Source organism: Malurus melanocephalus, unplaced genomic scaffold, assembly GCF_030028575.1.
Source record: "Malurus melanocephalus ecotype Western Australia unplaced genomic scaffold, MMel_1.1 scaffold_115, whole genome shotgun sequence".
Lineage (NCBI taxonomy): Eukaryota > Metazoa > Chordata > Aves > Passeriformes > Maluridae > Malurus > Malurus melanocephalus.
The window spans coordinates 451,774-470,507 of NW_026623347.1; the positions used below are offsets into that span (position 1 = coordinate 451,774).

Here is an 18,734-nt window from a genome sequence, read left to right on the forward strand (position 1 = left end):
GCATTTAATGCATTAAATAACAAAAAGGTATTACTGGAATTTTCATGTGGTTGCATCTCTCGAATGCCCCTTGAAAGGACACGGCCACAAGAACATACAGCAGATCTMTGGGTCCCGGCTGCTGGGATGCTGCAGGAATGAGAACACAGCACTGCTGGGGTGCATTTATGGGGCCCTCAGCATATAATGTTTTACTTACATTGCAAAACACCACATTCCTCAGCTCTGACGGAGCCTCTTTTATCTCCGTGGCAGATTCCTGAGTCGCAGTCTCTTGCCAGATGAGGGTGCAGAGTGAGTTAACGGCCACGGACCCTGAGCTCCTCTTGCCTCGAGTCATTTACCCAGAGCACCAGTGACGTTMTCGTGTTCAGCCCATATTTACTACAGCTACAAACTGATTCAGAGAAACCTGGAGTACAGGATTAATCATTACTCTTGGGATGTTGAAAATGGATACCAGAACGGACTTCCAAATTAGGTATCTAAAAGTCCTGCATCTCCCAGGAGAGCCCCATTACATCTCCCTACTCCTTCTAATGGAATCTATAGTATGTGAGCACGGCTTTGCCTCCCACAAGCCCTCCCTGCATAATTATCCCCAGCTCAGATTGCTGTTTTCTCTAATGGCTGGAGAACCACTTTCTTCAGGCTACTGAGATGTAAAGAGGAAATGTTTATTGCGAAATGCAAGTCAACCACAGGCAGTGGGTCTGGGCCATGGTGGAGGGATACAGAAATGGCTTCTTCTTCTTTTTTTGGCCTCAGAAATAGAACTCACTAAAAATAGCAGTTCCACAGGAACAAGACTGCCTGAAAATAGCTGTTTCTCAGGAGCAGGGCTGGCTGCTTCTGAAAGAAGTAGCTATTAATGTATAATTGTCCCTGAGGCTGGTTTCTGAGAAAATGCTGTACATACAGAGGGCTGTAAAGAGATATGTTCACAGCAGGGAACACARGCACCCCTCTCTTGTCAGAGGTCCAGTGAACTCTAGTAGCTCATATCAGTGTATTTGGTTCACTAATCATAGGCACAGTTRGATCCATCACAGCACTGGGAAGTATTTCCATCTGCTCTGGTTAAAGCAGCCCTCTGGGAAGCTCTTATTAGCTACACCAGTAAATAAGAAAGCCTCCATCAGCTCTAACCAAACCTTCCCTGGTTCCTCTCTCAGGACTGAGCAAGCCTTACAAGATAGAGCCAGCTCTGAAATCCCAGCACTTTCTTCCCACAGAAGATCCAAGAACTTTGTTGAATTGCAGGTTGTGCAATCTACTTCCAATTTCCTGCTCTACTCAGCACTTAGAGTTTTCTCGCGCAGATGCTACAGGGCAATAAATCTTCTGAAGAATGGCTCTACATTTCTCCCACTATGGTGTTGCCTTTTAATGAGGAAAGACAAATTGCTTGTGAGATTGGCTGATTGGTTGGTTATTCCCTAAAATGTCTCACTCATCCCTCTCATAACACCATGGGTTCAACAGCTCATTTCTTCTGTCTTCGTTTTCCTTCCCAGCACAGCCAGACAATATCTATATCAAGGCCATTCTCCTCCTGTTCTTCTCCCCTTAAGGAAAAATCCATCTGGCCAAAAGCAGAAGAGATTATAAAAGGTCCGAAAAGGCAAATTTTGGAAAACAGCAGCTCTGAGGAAATTGAAGTGAGGATGAAGTAGAGAGGGCCTGGCTGCTGCCGTCACTTCATTTCTGCAACACCAGTGCCAGGAACTGTGGTAACCTCTGCTGGGAGCATCCTTGGATCCCAGAGGCTGTGGGACTGGGCTGTGTCATCATGGGATGGAAATCTGTGACGCTGCTCCTTCCAGGCTCTGCTCTAAGTGCTGCTTCAGGTCATATCTCCTCTGTTCACTGGTGATCTGATGCTTCAGCATTCCAGTAATAGGAGCAGGAGCTTTCTGCAGGAAGTGTATGGCTGAAGTTCCACCCACTGAGTAGCCCAAGGCTGGTCTTTTAGCTCAAGAAATTACTCTTTCTTTTCCAAACTGAATTTCAGCAAAGGAAATGGCATCCTGCTTGTCCTTATACCAGGCTGCAGCCTCCAGTATGGAAATTACTTCTAGTTCCCTGGGCAGGTTTACATTGTGGTGTGCAATGAAGACCAACATTTCCAGGCTTCATTTTGTCCTCGTTTGGTTAGGAGGTGGAACCAGAGATGCTGCAACCAGGGTGATTTCACATGACTACAACGGGAAAACTTCTGAAACACAAAACATGCAGTGCCAGAAGTGTGGTGCCTGATGTGGCCAGGTAAAACTGGGGAGCAGGTGCACACACCCTGTCACACAGCCATGACATCCAGCAGCACCATTCACTGATCTTTTCCTTCCTTGTTGCCAAGTGGTTTATTATATAATCTAGACTGCACACATAAAGGGAAAGATCTATAAAATATAGAGGCACAAATATGCTTTTTTGCCTTTTATTTTGCTAAAGTTCTGAAAAATGCCTTGGGATCCTCAAAACCAATAGCCCATGAAAGACAGAGTACTTGATTCCTGTTTGATAGCAGCAGGGTGAGGAATTTTTTTTGCAGCTCAGATCGGTTTGATTAAAYAAGCGTTTTGTTGCAGCCGTCATACAGTGCTCATTAAAAAATACTCTACATTTGTGTAGCATTTATCATCCAAGAATCTCATCGTGTTTTACAAAATGTAATTAATTAAACTTCACAACTCCCCCCGGAGAGGGATAAGGAAAATGGAGAGCTGCTTTAATCCATCACTGAACTGCAGCAGGCGCTGGGTTAGAGGAAAGCAGCTTTTCAACAGCACACAGCAGCACTGGATCAAGAAGAGAACMTCTCCAGGCAAAGTCACCCAGGGAATATATCACACACCTTGTGTTTGCCCAAACTCTGCATTTCCACTAGAGGTTAAATGCCAATTCTTGCAGAGAAGAGGGGGATTTTGCCCCCCTAACCCTGCTCCCCAGGTTTATATCTGAGGCACCTGGCAGTACAACACACCTTCCACTGAATCCCCAGCAGCGCTAAAGCCCAGGGGCAGCCACAATCCTGCCTGGAACCCAGGAAGCAGATGAGACAAAGCCACACAGCCACAAATTGCATTTCACAGTCCTGGAATGTTGTGCAAGCTGGTGCTTAAAGTGGACGGAGGCTAAAGTCCCTTTAATCCCTCGCTTACTTCCCTCTCCCCTCCCCATCAGTAAATCCACACCTGTTAAAGGTCACCCTGAAATGAAATACATWTGAATGCTTCCTGCTGCTGCTTGGCTCCCCTGTCCTGCTCCCCTGCAATCCCTCCCAGTCCACGCTGGAGCAGGGGAAGGGGGGTGCCCACGTGCCCTGCTTGAATGTCAGAGTGTCATGGCTGAAATCCCACCCCAWTCTTTGCTGATCTTTAGAGAGGAATCTCCCTCTCACCCCAGCTTTAGGAGCATATAGGATAACATGGCCATGGGGCAAGCCTGATTAGACAGATCAGTCATACCACTTTCACTGCCTAGGGAAAAGCTACAATTTGATCTGGTGCAGGTTGGGGAGGGAATGCAAAGGATCTCTTTTGCGAGGAAGTACGACAACAAAACCACAGGGAWATGTGCCAGGAGAGAATGATGCAAACAAACACATGTGCATCCACAGAGCACTGAGAAAATGGGGGATAGATGGAGCAGCACCAACTCATTCACCAAGTGACAACACAGCCATGAATCCAATGGCAACTGCATGCGTGGACTGAACAAAAAAGAGCCTCAGTCTAACTTTCGGGATGTGCAAGTACCACACTGCAAGGCCTGAGCTGCATGGGGTGAGATACAACTGGCTAGTGGGGGCTGAGCTCTGGCTCTCCCATTGCAGCCCTACAAACCTTCTGATTCCTTCGTGTCTCACAAGAAGATGCTCAGCTCWCCCCCTGGTACAACCCTGAGGCCTCACTGGGACAGAGAGGCTTCTTGACTCCTTGGCACTTGCTTCAGCCTCGTGTCTCCTTGCTGTCACAGGTGAAGTGACCGCAGATTTCAGGAAGAGAAGGCCTGGGATACAAACTTTTCCAGTGCTCAGTGGGAAGATGGGCTGGGTTGAGACTGGCTGTAGTCTGGGATCTGCAGGAAAAACATCAACAGGTGCCACAGGGCTGTGGAGGCAATGATGTCCCAAAGCCATCAATGCCTTTGGTCTCAACATCAGCAACTGAGCTTCTTCCAAGACACAAGGTAGGAGAGGGAGAACAGCCATCAGCTGCTTCAGCTGGGAAGGTCAGAGAGACAATTTCCACATTTATTTTCATCAGACATAAATGTGGGAAGAGAGGAGAAGTATTGTGCTGGAGAAAATGACAGTGGATTCTAAGATGGTAACAAGGTGATTTTTTTTTAAGCCTCTGTCACATTAATTAGTCTCCAAATCCTCCCCTGATAATATGAGGCCCATTTGTACATCCCTCCTGCTGGGCCACTCACACTTAGCCAAACAGACACATGGATAAGATGGGATTCATCACACCAATCTTCTCCCCACTAATGAAGGCAGATCACGCTGCCCTTCTGGACTGATAACACCATGCCCTTCCCACTGTGTATGTCTTTTCTCTTTTTAGCATGAAGAAACTGGGTTTCACCCGTCCCTGGTTTTATTTTCATGTTTGTTTCTGGGAAGCAGTCTCAGGTACAGCTGTTGCTGCAGCAGATTTATCTCTGTGAAAATTCCTCCTTTGGCTTTGCAAGTGTTTTTAATTAATGTACATTATTTTAGTACACTTTACTACTGATAGCATGTAATTAYCTCCCCACAGGTATATATTTAGCTAACCACCAGGCTGATCAAAGACTTATAAAATAAGGTACTTTTGCAACTGATACCAGATACAAGCAAAGGCCAGCAAGATGGGACCAAAAGAGGAGGGAGGAGTTCCCCCTCCCCACTCCTAAACCCAGGGCTCAAATTTCACCACCTGAAAAGATAATCATAATATTAATGTACACATTTTATCAGAGGAGCATGAAGATGCATCAACACTCAASTGCTGTGAAGGAGAAAAGAACTATGTACATGCTAAACTATTAATCATTGGTAAGTGATCTCCTCTGCAAAGTGTTTTGAGGTTGATGAAGGAAAATGGCTTTGTAATAACACAGAGCAAGCAATCTGCTTGCAATCACAGGTTCATTCTCTCAACTGCTTTTGCCATGTCAATCCCTAGGTATTATTATCTCTGCAAGGCAATTCACCATTTTCCTGAGGAAGTCTGGCCATGGAAAAGATTTCAKATTCCACACCCTTTTCTTATCCTATTCAACACTGGAATCTGGTTTCCACTGCAAGCACAATTTTAGACGAACGAGGTTGAGACCTCAGCAGCTGCTCTGCTCYCACCACACCAAACTGTTGCTACAATTAAAAAATAACTGACTGGATGAAGCAGCCTGGGGCTATAACTTTTCTCCAAATTACTGCTGACAGAACGTGCTTCTCTCTGTTGAGCTTCTGTTAGTGCTGGTAGCCCATGATTTCTCTTTCTCCTCGATGGCTGCAGCTCCTTAACCTGTGCTGGGGGGATTTATCAGWTTGAAATGAGTGCTTTGGAGCCAAGAGGCATCCTGTGCCAAACCACATGTTTCAGAACCCTATCTGCTCCACAAACCACCGAAGGTTTGATCCTTTATTAAAAGCACTGGGTGCTTTGTCATCAGKTTCAGTGGGCACGGGATCATTTTGGTAAATCCTCGTTTCTTGACCTTCTTGAAGGCCACTGKGTGCTGCCCCACACACCTACAGACACTGTGTCTGTATATTCCTACATTACCACTGACCACCCAGGTGAGCCCCTGAGACTTCAAAGGGCGGCAGGAAACAGGATTGAACAGGAAAAATTATCCCAGCCTCTGAGGGAGGCTGTTCTGCTTTTTACTCCTCCTTTTCAGCAATTCAGATGAAGTGCTCCTTAGCTTTTCAGGCCATGACTGAATTTTTGGACTGAAAGCTGCAACATTACGTGTTACCCTTGTTAGTGGAAAAAGGAAATCTCTTTCATATCCATTGACGTCTTTTGCAAAATACTCTGGGTTTTGAATTTATTTCTATTTCTACTTCTATTATTTCTGTGCCATTATTTACAAACTTCACAGCATTTTCTAGAGAGGTTCTTCACTAAGATGAAAACCTCAGGGCAACACTCCATTAAGCTTTTATTTTTAGAGGTTGAGCTAAACCTTCTTGAAATTGTTAGGTATAACTGCATTCCTTTATTTAGGGTAGCTGAAGGAGACATTAAGTCTATTTCCACCCACAATACGAGGCTGCTCAAGAACCTGAAGGCTCTGGGAGGACAATTTGGAGTAGGATATTAAAAGGAAAGAAGGTTACGTGTGGATGCTCCGGTTCAGGTGGAGGAAGAGACAGAAACACAGAGTATGGAAACAAGCAGAGAATGGAAACTTCAAAGAGCCTGAACAATGACTGATATGAGACCTGGACCAAACACAAGGATTTGGGGTCACATTGCTGCCTGGAGCAGGTCTGGAGCTCTAATCAAGGGACTGGCTCTCGATGTGWGAGTTCTTCTGTGGTCAGGAAAGAAGGATGCTGCGAGGATTCTTGTAAGCAAACAGAAATACATCAGAAACACCTGTCTTTGTCATTCCTCCTCCCATCTGGATCAACCAACAAGACCCTGAATTTTGGCCAGCAGCACAGGTCAAAGGGAGGAAACGTGCAGCAAAACCTCCTGCACATCTGYACCATTTCACTCTTCCTGCTGGGTCAGGTTAAGGTGGCATGAAGAGAACAGCCCTGTTCCTCCACCCTGCCAACATGGGCAGCTCAGGCCAAGCTTGAGTCACTGCTGCCTCTAATTCCATTGGAGATGGATCCTTATTAGGGATTTCCACCCTATCCTAACAATCCAAATTTCCCCAGATTTTGCCATAAGCAGTTTGAGCAGCTTTATGTGCTCTTCTGCTCTGCAGGGAACTCCTTAAAACGAGGCCCCCGCCACTGGCTTTCTTCCTGTAGGTGAATTAATCTGCCTTGCATGAGTAATCCTATTTAAAACAATAGGTTGCCTTGCAAGAATGAGGGAAGCAAGTTTGAAGCATGATTTTCTGTAAGTRCTGTATAAAGGGCACATAGTAGTTCATCAGGGGACACTTCAGCCATAAAATGACAGTTACCGGTAAAGTCCAATAATAAAATAAAGGATAATTTAATAAGAGGATTTTAAACTCATTTAACAGGGTCTAAATTTGGAACCCTTTCTTCAGGTGATCAGACACACTATACTTCCCTAATCTTACTTTCTGTAGAATTAATTATCAGGCAGCAATGTTATGTTATGTTATGTTATGTTATGTTATGTTATGTTATGTTATGTTATGTTATGTTATGTTATGTTATGTTATGTTATGTTATGTTATGTTATGAACTATTCAATGTAAATAAATTAATTTTGGTAAAATTAATTTAGAGGGTCAAGCTAGACACAGAGACCAGCCTCTGGTGTGTGACACTGTTCCATATATCTTGAGACAGCACAGGTTCCCTCACCTGATTTAATATCAGGTAACACAACCCTGCAGATTCCAAGAATCCTGCAGTGGCAGGAGGGAGGAGTGTGGAATAAGACTCTGCAGCCCAAGAGAAGCAAAAGCTGCAGAGATTAGTGTTTATGTAGGAGCCCTGCAGGCTTCTTTCAGCGTCCTTAATTTAGTTTTCATCTCTGATCCGCTCTACCAATCCTCTGTGGGACGGAGATTTCATCTCCAGGAATCCCGGGGTGCTGTTCGACCTGTCAGGAGCAGCGGGGGAACTGCTGTTCCCTGTTTACCGCTGCAGCACTTCGCGTCTCAGCTTCAGCACCATCAACAACAAACCCTGACACTGCTCTGAACCCGCACGAGAGGATCCGAAGCCTCTAGAGGTCACTACACGGGGACCATCAGCCGCAGCCGCTGCCTGCGAGTGACACCTGCTGGAGTCCCACCTGGTGCCACCACCCGGGGCTGCAGGTGCGCTCAGGGTSAGCCTGAAGCCCCCAGAAAGGCTCTGGGGAACAGGAAATAAATATGCATAGCTGTCCCCTGTTCTACAGTGAGCTGGTGCAGTCTCACCTCAATTTSTAGGTGCAGTGTTAGGCACCTCAGTACAAGATATAAAGCAATTAAAAGGAGGGTATGAAGATGGGGAAAGGTGTAGGGGAGAAGACAAACAAGGAGTGGTTGAGGTATCTTGGTTTGTTCTGCTGGAGGAGATTGAGGGGACACTTATGGGGCTGCAGCTCCTCCCGAGGGGCAGCTCCACTCTCTGCTCCTTGTGAACAGGGACAGGATCCAGGGAACAGCTAGAACTGTGTCAGGAGAGGTTTAGGAGGGATACCAGGGAAAGGTTCTTCCCCCAGAGGGTGCTGAGCACTGATCAATCTTCCCAGGGAAGGGACACAGCCCTGAGGCTGTCAGAGCTTCAGGAATGTTTGAACACTCCCAGGCACAGGGTGGGATTGTTGGGTGTCTGTGCAGGGCCAAGAGTTCAAAACTGATCCTTGTGGGTTTCTTCCAATTCTGGATATTCTATGATTCCTGTTGCAGGAAGAAAAAAATTGTCTTTATTTGCACATTAACTACTACACCACTCTGGTTTTGCGGGTTTATTTACACCATATACCCCAACCCAGCCTCTSCTTTGCCTTTGACACCCTTCCAGAGGAGCTGTGGTAGAACACAGCATATTCCCACAGGGAAAAGTCCTCAGTGGCCACTGAAAAGGRGCTTCTTGCAGTGCAATAAGCAACAATTTCAGTGTATGTTGCAGTATGTACTGTCTGTGAGCGCATATTTACCGTGTTAGAGTTGCAACTTAAGAACACGCTGAAAAGGTTCATTTGYGGGACATCGACAGGATTACTGATGGAGACGTGTGAAGATGCTGACAACTTGTGAATTTTTCTATATTTTCTCACAATCTGAAGCAATGCAAGGAGGGCACCTGATACCCCACAGCGTGGGATGGTGCGAGGCAGTGCCCTGGGGGATTGAAGGACGTGCTCAGGAGTTGTTTACCATCCGCTGATGAGGGGCCCAGCTGCTGAAGGGACCTGCTRGAGTGGAAAAGAAGGGAAAATCCCTCAGGTGGCCCAGCTCCCTGTCAGGCTGGCAGTGCCTGTGGCACCTGGGGCAGCATGTGCAGCCCCCACTGAAGAACTGACCCCTGGAGAGGAGATCAGAGAATCASGGAATGTGAAGGGSTTGGAAGAGACCTTAAAGATGATTTCATTCTACCTCCTGCCATGGRCAGGGACACCTTCCACCATCCCAGGTTGCTCCAAGYCCTGTCCAACYTGGCYTTGGACACWTCCAGGGATGGGGYACCCACAGCTTCTCYGGGCAACCTGTGCCAGGGTCACCACCTTCACAGGGAGGAATTTTTTCCCTAACCGAAATTTTCCCCGCTTCCAATCTGTACGCATTACTCCTTGTCCCGTCACTAGGACAAGCCGGACAGGCTCAAGGAGACACCGTGACCCCCATGGTCCCTCCTGAGGTGATCGTGCCACACCCAACATGGCGCCGGCCCCGCCCCGCCGCCATCCGGGTTCCCGCCCGTCCCTCCTCCCATCAGCCCCCGCGGCCCGGCCCTTCCGGACACACCAAGATGGCGCAGCCGGGTGAGTGCGGGGGCATCAAGGTGACCGCGGTGCCCCCTCCCTCCCTCCCTCCCTCAGCCCCGCAATGACCGGCTTCTCTCCCTCTCTCTGCCGCAGTTCTCCTCAAGGATACGAAGCTGATGGATGTGAAGCTAGGCCAGCTTGGCAGCTGGCTGGCCATGAGGGACTTCACCCCCGGCGGCATCATGGGGGCTGTTCGAAGAGGTGAGGGGGCTGTGGGGAAGGCCCGGAGGGTGCGGGTCCCTCGATCCCATCTCCTGACGGAGCCAGGGAGRGCAGCACACAAGAATCTCTGGCTGCCGGAGTGCATGTTGCCTGACGTCCACTGTCGGGGTGGGGGGATGCATCTAGCAGTGCAGGGGCTGCTCCATGGCGTTTTGCTTTCCCAGAGCAGTTTCTCCTATAACATCTCGTTTTTCCATATGTAAATTTATTTCTCATGTAGGCTTTATCCAGCGGATGTTTGTTTTCAGTATTCTTTCTTGTATAAAGGGGAAATGGGGTGCCCTTAGTCCTGAACCCGTTGGCTAAAAATCTCGGCGTTTCCCAACAWMRTAAGTAAATAAAAATTAAAAAGCAGTTGATCCCTACAAATGGTAAAAGAGGAAACAGGGCTCTTATGGATCACTTGGGACCAATGTCCTTTCCTGTAGGTACGGATCTCGTTCAGGTGCATTTAAACATAATGTCAAATGCAAGTGTCTGCATTTGATAACACACATGTGCATGTATATAATGGTATGGAACAGACAATTCCAAAGCAGCTTGAGCTCATGAAAGCCACAGTAATCTTTAGGAAACAATGAAAAACAGGATTTTTTTCCTTTTCAATTTTTTTCTTAAAGCTTAGGGCTGTTAACTTGAGATCACCCTGCTCAACTGACACCTCCCAGACTCACTTATGAGACCTTCAGATGTTTCACAAAAAACTTCCTGAAGTTTTGTGAATCCAGGCTGATTCTTTCTCACACAGGGTAACACACAGCTTATCTGGCTGCTCTGAAAACTTTCCTTCTCCACAGGTTATGACAGATACTACAACAAATACATCAATGTGAAGAAGGGAGGCCTCGGGGGTATCTCCATGGTGCTGGCTGGGTATATTGTGCTCAGCTATATGTGGAGCTACAGTCACGTGAGTAAGTAAAAACCATGTCTGAGTGTGTGCAGGGCAGCTTGGGAAACAAAAACTATTATCTGCTGATGCTTTTAGAAATAAAATGAAAGACTGTTGGCAAACAAACTTCTTTTAACCAKAGAAAACTTGAATGCTTATTGAGTATTTACTTGGTAATGAAGAAAGTTTAGACCTTGGTGCTTGTCTGATCTGACAGCACATAGAAAATAKATGCTCAGGGATTTTTTAGAGTGCTTTCTTGCCTGTAATTTCAGGTGTGGTGGGTTTTTTTTTTCTTGTGAGTTTAGCAGAATTAACTTGCTGTGCTTTGCTGCAGAGCATGACCGCAGGAGGAAGTACCACTGAAACACCATCAGAAGGTGAAAGTGCAGCTCCTGGCACAGCCATCCTGACAGAAGACATCACAACTTTGGATATTAAATCTGTTCTCTTGTGACCAATAATAAAGTGCATCCACTTTACATTTCCTGAGCTGACACTCTCCTAATTGAATGGTTAATTGTACTGTGCAGATACATTTGTCTTCAGAGAGTTTCACCCCTCAGGGTAAGTTCAGAGGGAAAGCAGCTGCTTCATTGGTTGTATTATGAACTGGGGGAACTATTGCAACTGATTCCTGTTTGTAAAAATAAAAGCACTGCATTGCTTCTTCCTGGCCTTTATGTACAGGCTAGACAAGGGGCTGAGGGGATGTGTTTTGATTTCAAAGAGTATCTGAGCTTTGGGTGGTCTGTTGGTGTTTCTGGTTCTCAGTCAGGCTGTCATCGGGGACTGGAGGTATCTGGGCCTTTACGATCATTGCAGAGCAGTGTTTGAGATGGGACAGGTCTGCAACTCCCCTTTTGTCCCTGCCTTGGATAACCCAAAATTTCCATCAAAACTCGACCCTCTTTCATTGCCTAAGCTGGGAGGTTATTCTGAATGGGAATAAGCTTCAGATTTTTAATCCATCAAATAAACTGAAGGAAAACTTTCCTTCTCGACTTAAATGCAGCTTAAAGAAGCATCTGTGGGTTTGGCCCCCAGCTCTGAGCTTCCTCACACCCCACAGTCACACCAGCACTTGCAGCTGGGCACTCCAGGGCCCACCTGAACCATCCTTGTCTGAACACAGGGAGAATGAAAACCACTTCTTGAGGGACATGGATCTTCCAAGAGCTTCAGTGGTTACAGGAAGGCTTTCAGTACCGAAGCCCAAAAACTCCTGAACTTGATGGGGAAGGTGGCCAGACCCTGGAGTGATTTAGTTCCCTTTCCACATGCCCAGTGTTATGAAAGTGTCTGATGGTTTGTGACTTCAGATTTGAAACTTCCACAGTGAAATAACTGCAGTCATTGACACCAACACAGGCTCTGATCACTTCTCTTAATCCAGCCACATTACCTTGTTCTTAAAGAAAAATAAATTCACAGCCAGTTTTTGCCATCGGTACATTTCAATAAAAACAGTATAAAGGCAGGCAGCAAATGAATAGATGGGGTAGAATCAATAAGGCTCACATTRTGGACAATTTTGTTTTTTAATTCATTTTGTCATTGGCCCTTTTGAAATAGTCACCTCAAAATAAACGGGCTTTGGGTTGAAAAAAAATTACTCTCAGAAGGAATTTCTACCAACACTTTAAAAGCAGTGTTCCATAAGAACATACAGCTCCACTTCCTGGTCTCTAGAGTGTGGGAATACCTGCTCAGTGTGAGCTGGATTATGGGGACTGAGACAAGKCTCTTCTACTCCAAGCTGTGCCCGTTTCCCTCCTTTCTGCAAATGGGAACTGAACACAGATGCAGTTTTCCTATAATCATTTTTCCTTACTATCTGGCTAACCACAGAGATGCCAATTTACTCTCCCCCTGATCAGTTCTCTCCCAGAAGATTGGATTTCTAACCTTCAGTACAGCAAGAAGCACAGAAACAAAGCAAGTGGACACGGGTTTTACTGCCTGATCTATGTCAGGAGTTACGTCAGCCACCAGGGCAAGCTCACCAGGTTCACCTGGAAATAGGACTTTGCTTTTGAAGTGCTACAGGACAGCAGAATTCCTGCTTCCTCACTGAGGAGAAGGCATTGCAAGTGTTAATTTTTCCCAGTCAGTCTTCCTGCTTCCATATGGAGGGTTGAARCGCTGCAGATTCTCCAAAGAGAAGTGGAAAAATACTTGAAAGAAACACTGGCCTAAGATGTGTTTATGTGGAGTGCTGCACCAGTAAGGGCTTGGTTTATCTAYTGGCTTTTAGATCTACCTTCGATCAGGGCTCAATGAAAACAGGCAGAGGCCAAAATCGATTTTAAAAAGRTTAAAACTTAAAAAAAAGTTGGGGACAATTACAAAAATGTTGCTTAGCAGCAGGCAGCCTCTTACCAATTCTTTCAGTAATGGCATTAAAAAAACAACCTGATTAATAGCTCCAGACATTGTGCTAGGCAGAAACCTTTCCTCAGTGGTAACAACTCCCTTGCACCTTCCTGCTGCTCCTTCACTGTCCACTGAGAAAGGCCAGGTGTCCTTTGGTGCATCTGTTGGCATAATGACCTTTTTCACCACACTGAAAAAAAGAGAGAGACAGGAATTATTGCAGAGTTCCAACTTTTTCCTTCTTGCTGCCTTTTTTAAGGCACCCAGCAACTGTTGCCATTTGGAAGCTTTTCCAGACATGGAAGATGCAGCATTTGGCAGGGGAAGTGAAAYGAGGTGTCAGAAGGGACAGGATTTATGGGCTGCTAGCACTCCTTGGAGCAAAAGCTGTTTCTGTGCTGGGAGTAACCTGATGCCATGTTATTCTAAAACATTTCAAAGGAGAGAACCCTCAGCACACAAGGAGRATTTCGATATTTGAGGCTTCTAAGACGACTCCATCTGACCAGGCACCATATCCATGGGGACTCTCCTGATCAGCTACCCTGAATTAAACAGAGMAAAGCACCTCTGAACTTGTGAAAGTCACAAATTGATGACTTTGCATCTTAGAGCTACTCAAACACAGAGAAATATCAGTATCTGGTGCAACAGCCTTCTCCAGATGTGTAATTTACTTGCAGATAAAACAGGCAGCTATTAAAGGTTTTCAGTGAAATGGAGTCAGCTATTTAATATCCCTGTCCAGTCACAGTGATTTKCACCMAAACAMAYAAYCTAAGGYTCAGAGTTGACATGGAAAATGATGRGCTGATGGGACAGGAAGATTCTTTGTCCTTTTCTAGTGACTGGGGCTTTTGTGGAAAAATAAGGAGATGAAAACTTGATTGTATCCAAATTTTCCTGGTGCTCCTCAAGGAGTGAGCAAGGTGAACAACTCATTCTTTGGTTTGACACCACAAGGTGTACTTACAACTCAAATACCAAGCAGGCTTTGCAAACCTAATTTCTGTTACTTTCAAGGACCTTACAGGCTAACAGGGAAGAAAGGATCTACACCCACCATCGTAAGCAAATTAGCTTATGAGACAAAAAATTGCCATTAGCTGTTACTTTGAAATGTGCAACTTGGCAGTCTCCTTTCACTGTTCTCAGGGCAGGGTTTGCTGTTTATTAGCAAAATCCTACAGAATCTTTGCCACACCAAGTCCAGGACTGGCAAGGCAGTGACCTCAGAACTCAAGGCCAATTTCCACAGCTGTATCCAGGCACCACACAACATCCACTGAGCMGAGCTCAGAGTTCACACTGAACCTCTTCACACTGTGCTTTCCCTCCTCAGCTGTCCCCTGTGCATTACCTTGTAGCAGGTGACCTGCTCCAACGGCCGGGGTCCTCTGTTCCCACTGTTGTTATTTTGAGACTGCATGACTCCAATGACTTGGGGTGTCCTCTGTTGGGTGGAGAAGAGTTCTGACTTGTTAAATGCATCCAGGGTAAAGATCTTTGTGGTTGTTGTTTTGTTAAGAAGGGAAAAGAGCACCCCATATGTCAAATGATCAATTTTCCTCCAAATCTGTGTGTGGGTGCTCTGCCAGCTGGAGCACCAGAGAGAAGAAATCAAGCACTGAGCCTTACAAAGCCCAGTGATCCTGTTTTTCTCTGGAAAGCAGATTTGGAGAGTAGGTTTAGGCTGCTAAAATACCATTGCCATCACTRAGGGATGTCACCCTGATTACAAAACCTGGCAGACTGCTGCACAACCACATATGATGTGCTTCTGTGTAGTGTGGGAGTGTTCTGTGACATGATCTCTATGTAAAGCTGGAACAATTGTGGGGCTTTCATCACTATAATGGCACTCAGGGTTGCTCATTGCTTAATTCTCCCTCCCAGACCCAGRAGCCTAAGTGCCCAATTCTGACCTCTAGACCATCTATTCTATTCTAAAGCACTGTGGGAAAGGTTTGAGGGTGGGTGTGTGGGGAGGCAGGGGAGCTGGGTACCTTTTGCTGTGTTTGTGTTGGTTGAGGCAGTGGTGGTTGCTCTGTGGTTCCCATTGGCAGTTCAAACCGAGGGCTGGTTTAGATGGAAACAAGAACATTGATTCCCAAATTATATGCCAACATTTTATCATCAGCTCAGTCAAGTAACTCCAAACAACAAAACATTCAGCCAATTAAATCTGGCTCATAGAAAACAGACCTCCCCCACCCCACCTCTCTCTGCATGTGTGTAGCATACCCCTCTGCCTTCTGGAATATAAATCCATGTGATTCCACTGCACTGATGGCATCTAATCACCATGCCAATCTTACTGGGATGTCCCTGGAGAGGCCCTGCCCCATATCACAGAATGGTTTGGTTGGGAAGGATCTCAAAACTCCCACAGTTCCACCCTCCTGCCWTGGACAGGGACACCTTCCACTATATCAGATTGCTCCAAGCCCTGTCCAACCAGGCCTTGGGCACTCCCAGGGATGGGGCAACCACAGCTTCTCTGGGCAGTCTGTGCCAGGGCCTCCCCACCCTCACAGGGAAGCATATTTTTATAATGTCTTAACCTAAAGCTACCTACTTTCACTTTGAAACCATTCATTCCCCCTTGTCCTGTCACTACCTGCTCTTGTAAATGCCTTCTCAATCCTCAAATCAGTAAAYGATTGTCCCAACTAAACACTGGCAAATCTCCAAACCACTGGGAAGCACGGGAGCACCCTCATTTGACATGCAGCTTGGGAAACACAAAGCTCCAGTACAGGCCTGGAGCATACTCACTGCATGAATTTACAGGCAGGCCCCTCTGGACARAATCCTACCAGGTAATTCACACAAATGACTCTCCGAGTGTGCCGGTGTCTGCAGAGGGGACCTGCAACACAAAGCTCAGCAGTTCACATTCCATCCCCCAGCACATACACCAGCAGATCATGTAAAGAGACAACAGCAACACCCCTGCCCTTGATCTCCAGCTGGAGAAAAAGCGACTGTGGGAGGTACATACCGTGTTTACAGAAGCCTCTGTCATACCAGGGACAGTCTTTGATCTTCGACTCCGGGTCAATRTGCAAGAATGGACATTCCTTGTTACTGCATTCCCCTGTACCAAAATCAAATACAGTAATTGTGCAGGTCTGAGATCAAAATGACTCTCAAAATATTACCTGCATCGTGTAGCTGCCAAAGACCTGTTACCAACATTTGTAAATTCAGTCTGCCTCAATCTCCATGAAGTGCTCCAAGGACTCACCCCTGATGAGCCAATTTCTACCAGACTGGATTATTTATGCATGTTTTTAAAAACAATAGCGGAACTAAATTTGAAAGAGCAGTCATGGTAACAAAAGCCTGACATTTAGTGCACCAGATGTGTGGAGAACCTACAAATTGCACACTAACCTCATCCAAGGAAATCTGAAAGACTGCAAATTTCTGACAGCAAGTTGCCTCATTATGCCCAGATCTCCAGAGGTGGAAAGCAAATGCATCAAAGTTTTGCACCCTATGCCCTCTGCTGTTCATCAGCTCCCCAAAATAAGAGCCATGCCAAGACCAGCTGCTCAGCCTACTCATATCATACCCCAAAAAATGAATCTAAGGCAGAAAAAGCAGTAAAAATGGCAGTCTCCCCCCTCTTCCTGCAAGAGACAAGTTCTCGAGTGACAACATCTACAACACATCACAAGTTTATGTGGATAAGGTGAAGATCTTGAAATRTATCAGTCTAACATCAGACACAGAAGAATGCAATGCTCTGAGGGTGGATGAGAGGGATATACCAGGGTCTTCTTCAAACTCCCACAYGAGCAAGGAAGGCTAAGCAGAGGCTGCTTACCAAATTTAGAGTAGAAGTAACACTCGGGCATCTTGGTCATGTCATACTCATGCAGAAACTCGCACTGGTCTCCCTTTTTGCACAGTCCTCGTAGCCAGTGTTTACAAACAACTGTCTTTTCCCCACTGATGTGTCGGAATGGGCACATGCCTCCTGTGGAAGGATGGATGGGGCAAGAAGGGAAAAAAAACCATTAAAATGGGTCACACAGGGCAACGGCAACATCCTGCTCTGCTCTGCAAGAGGAKTTTCAGAAAGCATCACTTATGGTTTCAGCCTGAAGTGATAACAGCAAAACAGGGAGTTCCAAAATAGTCTTGTGTCACCCTCTAATGAGCTTCACAACTGTCTCCAGCTCTTAATCCTGGAAACTACAAACCACAGCAACTAAGAGCAAAGCCAGCTAGTGGTAAGTTTAAACCTTCCTATAAAAATAGTTTTGCTTATTTATTTCCCAGCTCCCTTAAAAAACACCGTTATTTCCCAATTGTTGCAAATGTTCCAAAATACTTCAGTTTTATCCTCTCTCTGTGTTATGCCCTCAGCTTTACAAAGCAAGAACACTATAAACAGTACTAGAAAATCTATTTTCGCCCCTCTACCCTGCAAGAATAATTGCATTTTCCAACATTCCATACAACTTGCCTTTTCCACATGCCGCCTTTAAAAAAAACTCACAGACAGCCGCRCCAGATTCTGTGGAGAGAACAAGGAAACATCATTTATTGTAACAAAGCTTCATGGCAACTTTCAAAATACTTCCTGGCCTAGAAAGGAAATTTGACCTCCAACATAAAGAGAAAAGTAGCATTTTGGTTTGGGGAATTTACCTTACTGCATGAGTTCTTTGTTAAAGCCTGAACCTCAAATATACCTGTTTTCTTCTTGAGGGAAGCCAAGGGGAATTTGCAGAAATTTGGAGGTACTTGTTTTGCTTTTCAGCTATTTAAGTTCTTGACTGCGCTTTCCTCTGTTAAGTCAGTCATAACACAGAATATCCTGAGTTGGAAGTTGGGAGACCCACAGGGATCATCAAAGTTAACTCCTGAATGCTATATTTACAACCACAGCATAATAGTCTTATATTCTTTTACCAGAACTGCCCAAAATTATCCCCTGCTGATCCTGACCAACAGGAACATTCAAGGGAGTTTAACGCAAGTTTAACAGCCCAGCCAGAAAAAAGCAGCAAACTCAGGTGTCTCCTGAGTCTGCGTCAACTGAAGGAAAATATTTGGAAAGTAAGCCACGAATATATCTAAAGATGATAAAGCTTGACATTGAAATGCCTCATCTACCAAAAGGGGATGAAAAAGGACATACAAAGTACTGTGCAAGAGAGCAATGTTCGTTTACGGTAACATCTCAACTTTAATCTTCCAGCCTGGCTGGGTACCAACTACAGATTTTCACTAGAAAAGAAAAACACCTGGATGAAGACAGAAACCTCACGGGGAAAGCGAAATTGAGTGAACCTGAGGACAAGATCTGAGGAAGATACTCAGCTCCCTGAAAACCTCCCAGCCCACCCCCCTCGGCCCCAAGGCCCCGGCCCCAGGCCCGAGCACCCCGCGCAAGAAGGAGCCCACACGCACTGTCCATTCCAGGGAAGGGAAGTGGCTGTGCCCCCAGCTGCTGCTCCACTGCCAGCTCCAGGTCGAACGTGATGTGGTCCACGCTGGCGATGAGCTCTTGCATGGTGGCAGCTGGGGGCCGCCGGCAACGGGAAGGTAGGGGCGGAATGGTGGCGGTGTTGGTGGCGGCGGGCGGG

At 46.1% G+C, this 18,734-nt stretch overlaps 2 protein-coding genes across 2 annotated transcripts; one reads left to right on the forward strand and one right to left on the reverse strand.

The window, feature by feature from the left end:
* Positions 1-9,585: 9,585 nt before the first annotated feature.
* Positions 9,586-11,732, forward strand: ATP5MF (ATP synthase membrane subunit f). Its single transcript, XM_057369793.1, has 4 exons — positions 9,586-9,635; positions 9,732-9,839; positions 10,658-10,774; positions 11,090-11,732. The coding sequence occupies exons 1-4, from the start codon at positions 9,623-9,625 to the stop codon at positions 11,116-11,118; spliced, it is 267 nt and encodes an 88-aa protein (XP_057225776.1). The 5' UTR covers positions 9,586-9,622; the 3' UTR covers positions 11,119-11,732.
* Positions 11,733-13,181: 1,449 nt separating this feature from the next.
* Positions 13,182-18,728, reverse strand: CPSF4 (cleavage and polyadenylation specific factor 4). Its single transcript, XM_057369792.1, has 8 exons — positions 18,559-18,728; positions 17,609-17,659; positions 16,964-17,116; positions 16,133-16,228; positions 15,907-16,000; positions 15,135-15,207; positions 14,489-14,581; positions 13,182-13,318 (listed from the first exon to the last, which is right to left on the reverse strand). The coding sequence occupies exons 1-8, from the start codon at positions 18,659-18,661 to the stop codon at positions 13,250-13,252; spliced, it is 732 nt and encodes a 243-aa protein (XP_057225775.1). The 5' UTR covers positions 18,662-18,728; the 3' UTR covers positions 13,182-13,249.
* Positions 18,729-18,734: the final 6 nt, after the last annotated feature.